At 53.7% G+C, this 14,595-nt stretch overlaps 2 protein-coding genes across 5 annotated transcripts in view; both read left to right on the plus strand.

Annotated features, from left to right (window-relative positions):
- Positions 1–6,386, plus strand: part of TBC1D16 (TBC1 domain family, member 16) — a 25,872-nt gene extending 19,486 nt beyond the window's left edge. For 3 of the 4 annotated variants that reach the window (XM_009886829.1, XM_009886828.1, XM_009886830.1), the window contains 7 exons: positions 274–441; positions 1,129–1,277; positions 2,076–2,210; positions 3,333–3,519; positions 4,664–4,843; positions 5,383–5,529; positions 6,056–6,386. In XM_009886829.1, coding sequence (XP_009885131.1) covers positions 274–441; positions 1,129–1,277; positions 2,076–2,210; positions 3,333–3,519; positions 4,664–4,843; positions 5,383–5,529; positions 6,056–6,301 — 1,212 coding nt within the window. In that variant the 3' untranslated portion in view covers positions 6,302–6,386. The remainder of the gene's footprint in view (positions 1–273; positions 442–1,128; positions 1,278–2,075; positions 2,211–3,332; positions 3,520–4,663; positions 4,844–5,382; positions 5,530–6,055) is intronic. The other variant, XM_009886831.1, reaches the window with a different exon arrangement.
- A 3,802-nt stretch (positions 6,387–10,188) lies between these two features.
- The window catches only part of CBX4 (chromobox homolog 4), a gene marked incomplete at its 3' end in the record, with an annotated part of 23,480 nt that continues 19,073 nt past the window's right edge, over positions 10,189–14,595 (plus strand). Inside the window, exon 1 of the mRNA XM_009886838.1 lies at positions 10,189–10,293. Coding sequence (XP_009885140.1) covers positions 10,189–10,293 — 105 coding nt within the window. The remainder of the gene's footprint in view (positions 10,294–14,595) is intronic.

Consider the following 14,595-nt stretch of genomic DNA (forward strand, 5'->3'; position numbering starts at 1 on the left):
AGGTCAGGGATAAGATTGGGGGAGGAATGGAAACAATTTTTTTTAAGATGAAGCTGGTTTGTGGTACTCAGATTTTTAATTATTCTAATCACTCTTGCTATTGTAATGGTTGGAATTTAAAAAAAAAAACTCCCCGAGTGCAGCGCCTCAGTGCTTAATCCTACGCGAACCATGCAAAAGGCCTTTCCTGCTCTGAAAATTGCTGGGTTTCATACTCTGCTGCCATCTCTGGCTCCTGCCTCCAATTTTTCTGTTTTGCTTTCCCCCGTTCAGCAGCTCACTGATGAGAAAACGTGTATGCAGTTCTCCATCCGCCGTCCCAAACTGCCCTCCTCAGAAACCCACCCGGAGGAGAACACGTACAAGCGTCTTGATGTGTCTGCCTGGCTCCATCACCTGAATGAAGCCGGGCAGGTGGAGGAGGAGTACAAGCTGCAGAAGGTGAGAGGGGTGGCTGCTGCCCGTTTCATCCCTTCGCTCCTGCCGCGGAGTGAGTCCCCAGGCAGAAGCTGCAAGAGTTTGCTTTCATGCTGGGGGCAAGAACTGGGCATTTGAGAGTGTAAAGACTGGTGTATGGGTCTTGGCCGGAGCTCTTGCTGGGACTGCGGATGAGTCCGCGACAGGCAGGGTGGTAGAGCATCTCCCTGCCCGAGGCGAGCGAGCTGTCCGGCTTCTAATGCCGGTTGGAATTAGGAAACCGCAGTGTCCTGTGCTAGACGCGAAATGCAGTGTGAGCAAATCAAAGAAAGAAAAATTGAGATTACTGTATGGAATAATGGCAGGGCTTGCGGGGGAGCACTGGGTCCAGGTCCTGAGAGAGAAGTTTGCAGTGAAACGCAGTGTCTCCAAGATTGGGGATTAAGCCGTGACATGAGAACGACACGTTAATCATAGAGCCTCTCCAGGGGGGGTTATTGACATTGAAATGAGCCCGATTTGTGTCTCGTCTGGGAATAGAAGGCCAGCACTTTCCCTCTAAACATGTGCAAATTGCAGGAGCTTGAATCAAGGCGTCACTTGTCAGGAGAGAACTGCAAAGCCACCAAAGCATAGTAGCGGGCAGTTTCTTGTTGCTGTTTTGGGGAATGTTAAAACTGTACCAGTCATAACTTTTGCTCCTTCTTCCAGGCCATTTTCTTTGGTGGGATTGATATTTCCATCCGTGGGGAGGTGTGGCCCTTCCTGCTGCACTACTACAGCTACGAGTCCACCTCTGAAGAGAGGGAGGCGCTGAGGCTGCGGAAGAGGAAAGAGTACTTTGAGATCCAGGAGAAAAGGTAACGGAGCCGCTTCACCCTCCCCTGCTCATCCCTCCTCAGGCCTGAGGTCGCACCAGTGCCGCTGGTGAGGTACGGAGTCTCTGCCTCCTTGGCTTCAGGAGAAGCTGCCTGGAGCGGAGAAGCGAGAGAGTGGCAAAGGAGGTGTGTGAGGCACAGCTGACCTCCTGCGGGTCTGGAGCTGGTACCGTACAGCTCAAATGTTGTCTTACTTGGGGTCTTGAAGCGGGCTCGTCAGTACCACATAGGGAAGCTTATCTCGCAGGCAGGACTACAAGCTGAACATGCTTGGTTTAGAATGCTGAAGGTAAAAACGGGATCTTATATGTCTTTATAAATATATCTGGATATAAAAATAGGGAAAAAGAAGGGATATCTAATTCAAGGAAATTATTACTGCAAGAACTGTGCGTTGTAAACTGGTTGTGGGTACTTTTAAGCTGGAGAGGGAGAGTAGTGTTATTAATTAGGAGACAATCAAAACGGAGTGGTGACTTCTGGTGTGCCACCCACAAGGAGCAGTGGAGAGCAGAGTCCAACTGCTTCTCAAGTGGAATTTATCGCAGAAAACACATCGTGTCATCCCATTTATAACCCAGGAGGCTCCTTCTAGTAATCTGTTTGGACAGAATATCTGCTGTTCTGGACAAACCTGCTTGTCTGTTTTTCAGGTGATGAGAAAACTCTGTACAGGAATAGTTTTTCTCTGCAAACTAAAGCTGAAATAAGGCTTTTTGTTCCTTGTGGCGATCATATTCTTCTCTTGGTAACCTACTCCTGTTGCTGCTCAATTTCCAGGCTTTCAATGACTCCAGATGAACAGAAGGATTTTTGGCGTAAAGTACAGTTCACGGTAGATAAAGACGTCGTGAGGACTGACCGCAGCAACCAGTTCTTTCGAGGGGAGGACAACCCAAACGTGGAAACTATGAGGTGAAGTGTCTAATTCTAGTGTCCCAGACAACGTGTCCTACTGAATGTACAGAAAACCTGGTAATCCCCCCTGGCCCAGGCTGCCCAGGGCGCTGCCTTGGGAGTGCTGAAGAGCACCATGCGTATAGCGACTGTACCAAGTGATGCAAAACCAAGGGCTTCTTCCCCAGTGCGTTCACTGCTGCTTTGGGTATTTACTTCTTGATATAGTAGCCCTACTCCCACCACCTACCTTCCCGGCATCCACAGGCACAGAAGCGGTGTGAGCTCTCTGCGGCTGTGGAGGGTCATGGGCGCTGCAGTGGGGTTGTGGGTAGTTGCTTGGGTCTGTGGTTCTCCCAACGGGGCGGAGGACGAGCACACCAGAGTCTGCTTCATGGGTGTGTGACTTGTAAACGTGTGCCTATGAAACAGTTGAATTTCATCTAACGGTGTGGCTTGGAACCTCACGGATGTGTAGGGATCAGCAATCCTATCCCATGGGCCCTTCATTTCTCTCCTCTTAGTCTTTTTAAATTCTCGTTTTCTTTTTATATTGAAAACCTTCTCCTGGAGTTTATTTCACTGGGTGATGTTTGCAGCAGAGTTTATCTGTACGTGTTAAAGCACCGTACACCAGGGTTGCATGTCGTTCTACCTGAGATGAACGGTGTTGCTTGTTCCTACTGCACCGCTCCCAACAGGCTGTACTGCAGCTGGAAAACAGGAGCCTAAGGACTTCTGTTCAAATCCATTGTCTTAGGCTGCTGCATGCTTTTCGGAGTTCTTGTTGCCCATCCAGGAGCCGCTCTGGATTGATAAAACATGTTGTAATCCTGAAAAAAAAAAGGAGAGTTCCAGTTACGTATAGTGCTAGTGTATCTTTGTTATGCTTCTAGGTATCATTCTTCTAGGGAAACTGTTGTGTGGGATGCAACATGCTGCACAGGTGCTCAAAAGTTGACAAACCTCTGGGTGCAATTGCAAGTTAATCTTTTAGACGGCAGGAGTGATCTGCTGCTCTTCTGCACTTTGCCTGTCTCAGACGGTGTGGTGGGAGTTGGGGTAAAGGGACAGGGCGCTGCGCTCAGCTGTGACGTGCCCTCTCAGTGTCTCACCTCTCCGTTTGCATCTCTTCTCCAGGAGGATTTTGCTGAACTATGCAGTATTTAACCCAACGATTGGATACTCCCAGGGGATGTCCGACCTGGTTGCCCCGCTCCTGGCGGAGGTCCTAGATGAGTCAGATACTTTCTGGTGCTTTGTAGGATTGATGCAGAACACAATCTTCATCAGCTCACCCCGGGATGAGGATATGGAGAAACAACTGGTGAGGCTGAACGCTGAGCTCCCTTTAGCCCTGTCTTTAGCTTCTCCTCTCCACAGGCAAATTAGAAGAATGCCATAAAGCAGTGATCCGGGCTGTTGGGTTCCAGCATGCTGAATCACACTCCAACACAACCACAAAATACCTGATGGATAAAATTGATCCTGGGTGATTTGGGCACTCCGGAGACAGTTACACCCAATAAATTGTCAGAGTAAAGTTGACTTGACTATGCTAAAAGGTGCTGATTCAAGGAATCTTTTATGATCAAATGTATTTAGGATGCTGCTTGCATTGTCTTCATACTTCTCTCAGGCAGTGAAGACTCACTGGTTCATTTTTGTCCTGATTCTGGGGCATTTGGTGTGAATGCGGCAGAGGAGTTGATTGAGCCGCAGCCCTCTGTTGGTTTTTTAAGGTCTTCATATTTTTAATAGATTTTTAAAATTATCTCCAAATGAAAAGCCTTATCTATCTGACAGGGTTTCTTAAAATAAGGTGAACTTGTTTAAAAGTGAGAACTTTCTAGGTTTTAACACGAGTGTCCATTGTTTGCTGGTTAAGATCCTGAAAAATTCATTCTAAACCTGAACAATCCTGTCCAGGTCACGATGGCACCAATTTAAAGCGGTAAACTTGTGGTAGAAACCCCATGGGAGGCTGCTGGTGAGGTGCAGTTAGTTAATGTACAGATTTATGCACTGTAATGTGCCTGTATAGTCAGACTTTCCAAAATCACTTCCATATTGCTCGGCCTCTATTGAAATGAAATATTGCCAGAGATAGCTATGTCCTTTCTTTTCTCTGGCTTTTAAGGCTCTAGATGCTTTCCCCAGCCCGAATCTCTCCCTTTCTTTCTTTTCACAATGGGATTGTGAATTGTCATGGGATTTTCTTTTCACCCTCCATCCTTTCTCGTGAAATAGCTGCCGTGGCCCATGAGATCTGGCCTTTAATGAGAGATCCAAGTGTGCTCCTGGCTGTGCTGTAATGAACAGGCCGGAGCTTTTTGCGAGAGCAGAGACCCACGGCCGGCTCTGCGGGAGCCCAGGTCTGGCGGCCGGTGCGGGGCTCCCGGGGGGGTGGGTGAGGGCAGCGCGAGTCTGTGGGCACAGGGCAGTGGCTCAGCTTGGAGCATCTTTTCCAGATGTACCTGCGAGAGCTGCTGCGGCTCATGCACCCACGCTTCTACCAGCACCTTTCTTCCTTGGGAGAGGATGGCCTGCAGATGCTTTTCTGTCACCGTTGGATCCTCCTCTGTTTCAAACGTGAATTTCCAGATGCTGAGGCTTTGCGCATGTGGGAAGCGTGCTGGGCTCACTATCAGGTTAGACATCTGGGATGGGCACAGCGCGCTTCGGGCACTAGGGTGTCCTTTGCTGAATCCTCACCGTCTCAGCAAGTGTCGCAGAATTTCCATAAAGGCTCTTAGTAGCAAAGTATCCAAAATAAATAAGTGTTACAGAGGGTCTGTAACTATCGAAGAGGTTTAGCTGTGTAGCAGGAGGACGGACGCTTGCCTCTCCTACTTGAGGATGTCCAGGGGCCAAAAGGAGTTTTTTCAGAAAGTGCTGAACATCCACTTCTGAAGTTCAGACGTCTCTTACACAGCTGAAAAATGTTTTCCCAAAAATCACTAGTCTGCTTTGAAAGCTGTGGTGCAAACCTCACTGCCGAGTTGTAAAGGGAAAAGACTTTGGCTCAGCTGTGGTTCAGAATTCACTAATAACGCACATTCTGTATATCACTAGGCAGAACTGGAGGGAGCAAAAAATCTCACTAAGGACGTGCTCGTGGAGAGTGGGGAGGTTAAGTCCGACCGCTGCCTCCACCTGCTGTACTCCAGCCCCTCTTTTCTCATTGCAGACAGACTATTTCCACCTCTTTATCTGTGTGGCCATCGTGGTGATTTATGGGGATGATGTCATCGAACAACAGCTGGCCACTGACCAGATGCTGCTGCATTTTGGCAACTTGGCTATGCACATGAACGGAGAACTTGTACTCAGGAAGGTAAATGCCCGTGTGTGCTGTGGGCTGAGTCTCGGGTCCAAGAGATGAGTCAGAGCATTGAGAAAATCAGGGGCTGATGCTTCATCTTCCACATCTCCTGTATCCCCCTGCTTGTCTAGATCCTGGGAGGGTGGGATGGTGCTGTTTGCCTGAAACAACTTTTGCAGAAATAAGAGGTAGTTGTAGAGTGCTTAGAAGGTAACGGTGTGGCTGGGATAACCCTTGCACATGCTCAGGGAAACAGCAGACAGAGCTGTTGGTCTTCATGCCACGGTCCTCAGTCCGCCTCGGGCTGGGAGCGACTGCAGGCCGTGGGGTGTGCTGCAGCTCCTGTGACCTGGCGGTGTCCCCAGTGCCTCGTGTAACCTTCAGGTTTGCATTCAGGGGGGGGGATGCTGCTTTGCTGAAGCTTTGACTCTTCTAAGGCAGCCAGGCAGGAGGCTGGGACAGGAGGCCACGGGCTCCCCCTGCTCTCCATGTTCGTCCCCTGGTGCGCAGGGAATGACTCTGTCTCTCTCCCCTCCAGGCGAGGAGTCTGCTCTATCAGTTCCACCTGCTGCCCCGCATCCCCTGCAGCCTGCATGACCTCTGCAAGCTGTGTGGGACAGGAATGTGGGACAGTGGCTTCATCCCCGCTGTGGAGTGCTCTGGCCATCACCCAGAGTCCGAGAGCTGCCCGTACGGGGGACTGGCGGAAGTGTCTTCTCCTAAACCAGGAAGCGAAGGCAAGAGAGGCTTGAAAACACGGGACGTCTTTGCTTTCCGAAAATAGCTGTAGAGGAACAGGGTGTGACGGCGGAAGAGGGAAGGGCAGGAAGGATGTGCATAGGAAAAATGTTGAAGACAAAAATGGAGGGATAGCTTGTCAAGGCTCCTGAGAAAACTGAAAGGTGGAGAATGGACAAGGGATGAAATCATTCTAGAGGGAAAGCAAAGTCCGGTGCACTGGTGGTGGAACCTGAGCGAAATGCATCAAACCAGGAACAGTGTTTGCACGTGTTTGGATTTGATTTTGTTAGAAACATAAAGCTTTTCTAGGTCTTAACAAGGAGTTTTTATTCTGCCTCTGGGATTGGACTGGTTAGCAACCAGAACTCTGTTACTTGCTGATGAGAAATGAGAATGCTGAAGAGAGCCGGGTACAACCAGCAGCGTTTGTGGGTCAGGTGGAAGGAGCAGAGCTGTGGCAAGACCTCTCTCTGCGACGTCCCCTCATCCAGAACATACCACACACATGCACTCTCTGCTTCAACCAAAACGTGCAGCTTAGTGGCTTCTCTCTAAAGCCATAAAGACCACTTTAATTACAATCTGCCAAAAATAAAACTTCAGACTGTTGGGGTTGCCGGGAAGGTATCCGTTTGTTGGCGAGGAAGAACTGGTCACCTAAAGGTCTTGTCTCTCGCCTTTTCTTTTTTTTTAAATGGTATACTGGCTGGCACGATTGTTTTTCCATTTGTACAGAAAGTGTACAGCCACAGGTCTTAAAGCACTGCTCTTCCATAGTCAGGGTATTTCACAGACACCTTTCAAAGTTTACTTCTTCATGACGTTACAGCAAATCTGTTTGTTTATGCTGACAACTACAGACTTTAGACACGTGTTTATGGAAGTCTGTTGTTTCCAGTATGTTTCCCAATGTGTTTCCTTTGGCTCTTCTCAATTACTATTTACTGTCCTTACCCATCTTTCCCATCGGCCGTAGCACAGACGCTCCAAGAGGGCTGCAGGCTCCTCAGCTACTGCCGGTATTGCACCTTCTTCCCCATCCCAAAGGGAAAATGCAGCTTGGTTTGTTGCAGTCATTTTTGCTGAACTCTGTCTCTGATAAAGGTTTCCCTTGAAGTATTTTTTGAAAGGACATCGTGTTTCCCCTCATCTTCTATAAAATTTGCCAACTGGAAGTGGAGCTGGGCCCTGTGCACAGCCGCGTTGCCAAATGTCCTTACCCAGTTCAGTGGCATCCAAATGTGTGTCCTGAGCCAGCGCTTGTGCCAAACAGAGCCGGGGGAATCGTTTCCTTCCAAGAATGAAAAAGGAGACGAGGTGACAGTGGGCTGTACCAGCTTTGCTGCATCCCTCTGCATGCATGGCGTGTGAAGTCTTGCAGCCTTTCCCAGTTGTCTTGCTCCCTCTCACTTCAACCGCGCTGCTCTTCATGTTCAACTCTGCCTTGGTCTGGCGGGGGTGGAGTCCCTGCTCACTTTTCAGCTTTGCCTGTCAGGTCCTGTTAGCAGCACATGTGGAAAACCCCGTGTCCTCGTGTGTAGTGCCGCAGCGGGTTCCCGCATCTGACAATTCCTCTGAAAGTCTTTCCACGAGGCTGTACCCAGAGCCTGTTGTGGAGCCCGCCTGCCCCATAGCTGCTGGGAAGGGAGGCTGGCAACTGGGGTGCTTTGCGTGAAACCAACACAAACCAAGTGCACGCTGCCTTGGGACGGGGAAGTAGACTTGACCCTATATGGGCACTGCGCCAAAGAGTGGCTGTTGTCTGGCAGAAGGACAGTTTGGCTCCTGATCTGTGTGCCTTTAATCCAGAGGATGAAAACCTTCCCCTTGATGAGAGCAATGGTGAAACCTCCTGCAGCGTCGCACACCTCCAGAGTAGCCCCATAGCCCGGCTTCGAGAAGTGCCGAGGCTGCAAGGCTGCGGGCGCGTGCTGGCGTTGTAGGAGGTGACACCTCGTGTAAGGGCCGGTGGCTGCTCTGCTGTGAAGCAGGGAGTTCTTTGAGATTTATGATGTTTCAGTGAATAATAAAAGTTTGTGTGAGGCGTTGGTGTGGTACGTTGCTGTGCAGGCTGGGTGCCGTACCCTATAGCTGGGGACAGCGCGTGGCTAGACACCGTCCCCGCAGCTTGAGCCACTCCTTTTGCAGCTGCACCGAGAGGCGTGATGGGTGCTGGGTCTGCGTTGCGCTCTGATCCCAGCCTGGGCACGTGCGGCAGCACTCCGTGTATTCATCTAGAAATGAGCTCTGAGTGCCGGCGGCTGAATTAGGGTCAGAAAAACCACGTGTTAGAAAATGCCAGAAGCATCTTCCTACAGAACGGCTTGGTGGTACGCGGGCAGGCGTCACCTCCCCACGGGGACAGCAGGAGCCAGGCACCCACCGCCTGCTGCCACTTGCCTCCTTGCACGGGACAGACATCGCCGCCAGGACTCTGCGCCGCCGTGGCTCATCTGCCAGCGCCAAAGCGGCCCAGTGCCTCCCCGGGAGCGCTGCCCGAGGAGCGGCCGGCGCGTGGGCAGCTCTGCCGGGCTCTGCGTGCCGGGCACGGGGTGGGCAGAGCTTTCCTGGGCTCTCCGGCTGCTCGCGGCGGGCTGGGAGGCACCAGCAAACCCCCACCAGAAGATCCGGAGCTGGTTTTGCTGCAGCAGTCATTCCCAGCCAGTAGAAGACAATGGGAAGAGATGAAGTAGATAATTTTTAGCATTATTTTTCCACTATTAAAATGTCATTCAGCAATGTGGAAGTCACTCAGGATTTGTTTAGTTAAAGACTCTGCACTGCAGTTTTCCAGCACGTGGGAAAAGCTGTTTTTTTTCTGTTTGAAGCCGTGCTCAGCTGCGTGGGAGCGCATCGCCGGGACCAGCGTGCCACCCCTGGGCCAGCTCACCTGCGCCTGGTGTCCCCCGCGGGTCCCGCTGCCAGCGGGAGATTTCAGGTGTCTTTCTACTGCAGCTCACCACGGGGAGCTCCGCGCGCTCCGCTCACACGCAGAACTCCGCTTTGCAGTAGTCAGAGAAACAGAGACAGAGCTGGTAAATAAAGAAACGGGCTGCTCCCTCTTTGCCTGCTGCAGTCACATCCCGGGTGGTTTAATTCCAGTCTCAGCCTGTTCATTAACTCCCGATGCCATTATCAAATTCACACCGGATATCCACAAACTACCGAGGTTGTTTTGGGTGGGGGGCGCGGGGATGGGAGGGTGTGTGGAGCCTCTGGCAGCAGTGGGGAAAGGTCAGGAGCAACCTCGGGGTTCCTCTGTGGTGGAAGAAAGGCAACAAGTCAAACGCTGGACAGGGCAGCGGGTTTCCGAGGTTCTTCCGACCTGTCCCCAAGATCGCCTTTTCCTTTGTGACACTCTTCGCCTGCTGAAAAAAAATAACGAGGAACAAAAAAGAAGCAAGGCTTGTGGCCCCTGCAAAGGAGTACAGTGGATCCTAGAAACAATGACCCTCATGTGGCTTCTCTCCTGAATTGCTGCCCTGTTCATTGAATTAGCTGCAGCTGAGCAGCCAAAAATAGACCCTTGCAAAGGTAAATAGTCAGCATAAGCCTCTTTAGACTCAGCCTTGAGCTGACACATCCTTCTGCCTCCTGGTGCCGGGGGGAAGGGGAGCAGGGCGAGCAGGAAAAATAGAAAACTGAGTCCTTGCTGCTGGCAGCGGTAACACTACGCGTTGTAATCCAACGGGGAACCCGATCGCCTGCACCTGGAAAGCCGAGGAGAGCGCTGCGTCTCCCCGACCCCTCCCGGGACGGGGACCGGGCCGTGCCAGCCGTGTCCCGTCCCGCGCTGCCCCGCACCGTCCCGGGCTGGGAGGAGGCAGCCCGCCGCCCCCCACGGCGGCACATGGGGGCATCGATGAAACGGCTGCATTTGTCGACGGCGTTAAGCGTTGACCCCAGAGCGGGGCCGGGCGCAGAGCAGCGATGTTCAACCAAACGCTGCTGGAGTCGCCCGCGCTGGGGAAGTGTGCCTTTGTGAAGTGGAGCGAGGAGGCGAGGGTTGGCGAGGTCTGGCTGCCCGGGTACGGGGTGTGTTTGGACACGGCTGTTTGGCTGTTTTGTTCCAGGGACGCCGTCTGTCAAATGAAAAATTACAGTGCACAAGAACAAAGAGACTCACCTGAGTTATTACAGGCACCAAAGAATTTAAACCCCAACTTAGCTTGTCCCCTGTGGGCTAGCTGATTAATCCCAATGTCTCTCTGCGTTTGGGTCATAAAAATAGACCAGTCTGGCCGGCTGTAGTTCACGGCCACATCCCGCTCCAGGGGCTGGCCCGGCCCTGCCCTGCCTGTGCCCGGCGCTCTGGGGAAGGCTCCGCACACCATCGATTTCTCTCATTTAAGCATTTAGAAACACAACGTGCAATGAGGCTTCGCACCACCTGGGAAGAAAAGCAACGGCTGCGGCGAGTCCCCGGCAGGGGCCGGCGGGAGCACCCTCAGCCTTTATTGTCCAAGGGGAAGACAGACCGTCTCCCTGCGGCGAGGAGCTCCTTTGTGAGCGGCCGGGCCGGTGCTGCCCATCCCAGGGCCACCAGAGCACCGGTGGGGAAAGCCCTCCTCCAGCCACGCGTGGCTCAGCCCCGTCCCAGCCCTTTCCCAAGCTCTTTGCCCTTTCTCGCACCCCAAAAGCTGCCCGGTCCCCCCTTCCCCCTCTCCCCGTAGGTGGCTCCAGAGCCAGGTTTTTCTCATGACAAAACTGGAAATTTAGAGGACGGTCCTTAAATATTTTTGTGGCCAATTTTATTACAGTTTGCATTTCAGCCAAGAGCTTCAACATCATCCAAGTACCTAAAAATCGCCGCTCTTGAATGGAGTTCATTTCTCCTTCTGGTTATGAAAGACAACTCTCTCTTAGTTTGAGCTTAAAAAGGGCTTTGAAAAATAGCTCAGCTGTGAAGGTCCGGGCTGCCCGGTTCCAAACCTCTCCGGGTCACAGAGCTGAGCTCTGACTCCCTTTGGGCCGTGCCTGCCGTCGAGCTGGGCTTCCACCCTGTCCCACATCCCTCTCAGCAGGTGCCTGGGGTCCCAGTTCACCCTCCTCCTCCCCAGAAAACTGAAGTTTTCTAAGACAAAAGCAGGATCTTTTCAGAGCTTGTCTTCTGCCCGTGCCTCGCCGCCGGTGGCCATCACCGCTGCTCCGGACCGCTGTGCCGGGCTGTTGCGTGGGTGCTCTCTGCCTGCGCTCCCCCTCCCCAGCTCATCAACCTGGGGCAGGAGGAAGCTGAGCAGCGCGCAAGGATGACCCCCTGCGGTGTTCAGCCAGGGAATTGGGCCCTTCCTCCCATTTCATAGGGTTTCCACCTTCAAAAAAACAATTTTTAGGCAATTTGATGCTGTAGTCTGGAAATTGCAGTGGTCAAGTGGTGTGTGTGGTACCTTAACTGTTGAAATCCAGTGTCTCAGCGTGCAGTGGGAGCTCCGTGACCGCTCATGTCTGCAGAGCCAGCCTCAAACGAGTTAAAAAAGGCCAAAATTTTCAGTTTAAAAATGTTTGATTTGCTGAACCTGTCTCCAGCCATTTGCCTTGATGTGCCTGTCAGACTCCTTTCTGGCAGCACGAGGTCTAGAGGACGGCGACTGCCCTCCCCAGCTCATCACGGGGCAAGGGGATGCTGCAGCAGCGGCAGTGGGTGCTGGGACAGAGCGCCCCGGGGTGCGCAGCGCTCCTCCACCATCCACCAGCGAGCTGGACACCATCTTCTGTTTTAAGAGCTGTCTGAAATCCTGCGGTTTGGTGAGGCTTCTCCAGCCTGGTTTTGTAAGAGCACATTCACCTGCCAGGCGGAGAGCGGTGCGTGTTTGGATGCTGGGAGGTTTAATAAGGAAATATTTGGGTAATGTTGTCACGAAGCAAGTCCCGGTAATGAACCCAACAGGCGGGTTTGGTTTTGGGGCGCGATGCTCGAATGCACTGAGCTCTCGCCTGGGTCACTCGCTAAAGGCGACCTGCAGCGCTCTCCTCGTCGGCACTGGGGCAGCGCCTGTGGACCCACATCGCTGCAGCGTCCCTCACTGCGCCTCGGGGGGGAATGCCGCCCTTGTGCTCCACCCCAGGAGGTGCTTAAAATAAATGTTATGCTTGAAACTGATGAAGGAAATACAGCTGATAGAAAGTCAGTGCTGGAGAGATTCTCCAGTGGATTTTGGCGGTGTGGGCCCTTGAGCTCTCCAGCCGCCGGCCGGCCGTGGGGAATGCGGCTTGGAGAGGGATGCAGGGGCTGCGCCGGGCTCTCACCCACCGGCATCAGGATGAGACGTCCCCCAGGTAGGGACCGTCCCCGGCCCCTTCTCCCTCTCGCGGAAGGCTGGGCTCTGCCCCCGCCCTGGGAAGCAGCGGGACCCCTACCCACCCTCACGGCTTCGGTGGTTTGTTTCCAAACCCACCATTGCTGCTGTCATTTAAACCGATGTTCCACAGCTCACCTTTAAAACAAAGCCCCAGCCGGTCTCATGGGAAGACAGTGTCAAAGGGGGATGGGTTTTTTCCCCTCTTTCCCCCGTGAGCTCGCTCTGTTCTGTTCGGCGGGCTGGCACCTCTGCAAATAAATAAGTAAATAGAGCCACGCCATGGTGCGGTGGCACAAAAAGCAGAAAAACAAAGCGAAATCAAAACACATCCACCTGTTAAAGTCCCTGGGGCCGTCCCCGGGGCCACAACGCATGAGCGTGAACACCCAGGTTAGGATTTGTTTTCACACTGGGACGTGCTCCACCCCGGTGTTGCTCCGGCTGCGCCACGAAATGTCGTCCTGCTTTGCTGGACTCGGGGGGTTGGGGGTGCGCCCCAATGAGATAAGAGCAACTCTACTACCCGCACATTTTTTAAGCAGAATTAACCACACGCCTGTCCTTGCGCGAGGTCTTCTCAGCAAAGGAGAATCACCATTAAGGCACTGGGGGCTGTCCGCAGCCCGGCTGGATGCGCAGAGCCGTCCATGTCTCCTGGGCTCCGCGACTGACCCAGTGACACGAGGCGTGCTCCAAAACCACCAGTGACAGCTCAGGCGATCCCGTAAGAGGGACCTGCTGTCAGCTGGCACTTTTATTAGTGCTTTTTGCTGACTGGAAGAGATTCTCCAGCCACCCCCGACCCTCCACCGTGCCCCGATACTCCGGGTCCCTCCGAATTCAGGCAGCTGCAAGTTCAGTCCCTGCCAAAGCTCCAGCATCAGCGGGGACCTGGAGAAGGAGCAGCCTGAAGACTCTTCCTGGGATTTTTGATTTTTTTTGGCTTGGGTTTGTCTTTCAGAAACCAGAAACAAGTTCAGCTGCTTCTGTCTGCGGCTGGTGCTTGACTAACCTCGGCGGTGGCAGAGGCGGCCCGGAGGTGGCTCAGCCGCGGCGCCTGGGCGGTGGGTGTCCACCAAAGTCCTCTGCTCTCCAGAGGTTCCTCAGGTGCTTTCACGTGTGGGAGAGGTCAGCATCCCGCAGAGGCACGCAGGGCGGGGGAGGGCGTTTGCTGCCTACACTGAGCCGAGATCGTATCTTGCCTTTCACAGCCTCATACAACACAGAAAAATAGTCTAAAAATCTAAAATCTAAACCGACCGTCGGGGGAGCGGCGCGGGGAAGAGCCTCGCTGAGCACCGCTGCCGTCCCAGAGCACCCGCTCTCGCCCCGGTCCCCCCCGACCCGGCTGAGCCCCGGCGGAGCCGCTGGCTCTTTGGGGGGCTGAGCTGGTGTTGGTACGCAGCCCACCGCCCCCGGCCTCTGCTCTTGCAATGCCTCCGGCCCTTCCCGGCTCCTGGAGGGAGGCAGAGCAGCATTGCTGAAACACCCAGAGATCGGGGAATGGCTCTTTGCCCAACACTGATCCTGGGCTGGATCGGCAGCCGGGGCCCGAAAGAGTGCGTTATCCCCTTGAGACTCGGCCCCACCGGCTGACAGCCCCATGGACCCCGCTGTGCCCTGGGACCCCAACGTGCCGTGGGCACAGCCCTCAAATCCCATCCCTTGGCCACCACGATGCTCTTCACATGCCCCAGCACAGCCCGTCCCAGCCGGGTCAGCAGCCACTTTTCCACAGGTCCTTCCTCCCGCGCCTCAAGGCACACCGGGGATGCTAAAGCCACCGTCCCTTCCAAATCCCAGCAGCCCCCCGGGAGCACCAAACCGCCCTTCCCCTCCGGCTCGCTGCACCCCAGGGTGCACGGGAGGCACTGGGGCTCTGCCGGACGCCAAGTGTTGCGGCGACACGGCAAACACCCCGGCAGAGTGATCCCACCGCCCTGCGTGACCCCGAGCCCTTGGCGCGGGGCAGAGCCCACACTGCGGATGAAGGCAGAGAGCCCTTTGGCACCGCTCGTGATGAGGAGCAAGGGCACCC

Source organism: Charadrius vociferus, unplaced genomic scaffold, assembly GCF_000708025.1.
Source record: "Charadrius vociferus isolate BGI_N301 unplaced genomic scaffold, ASM70802v2 scaffold1116, whole genome shotgun sequence".
Classification (NCBI taxonomy): domain Eukaryota; kingdom Metazoa; phylum Chordata; class Aves; order Charadriiformes; family Charadriidae; genus Charadrius; species Charadrius vociferus.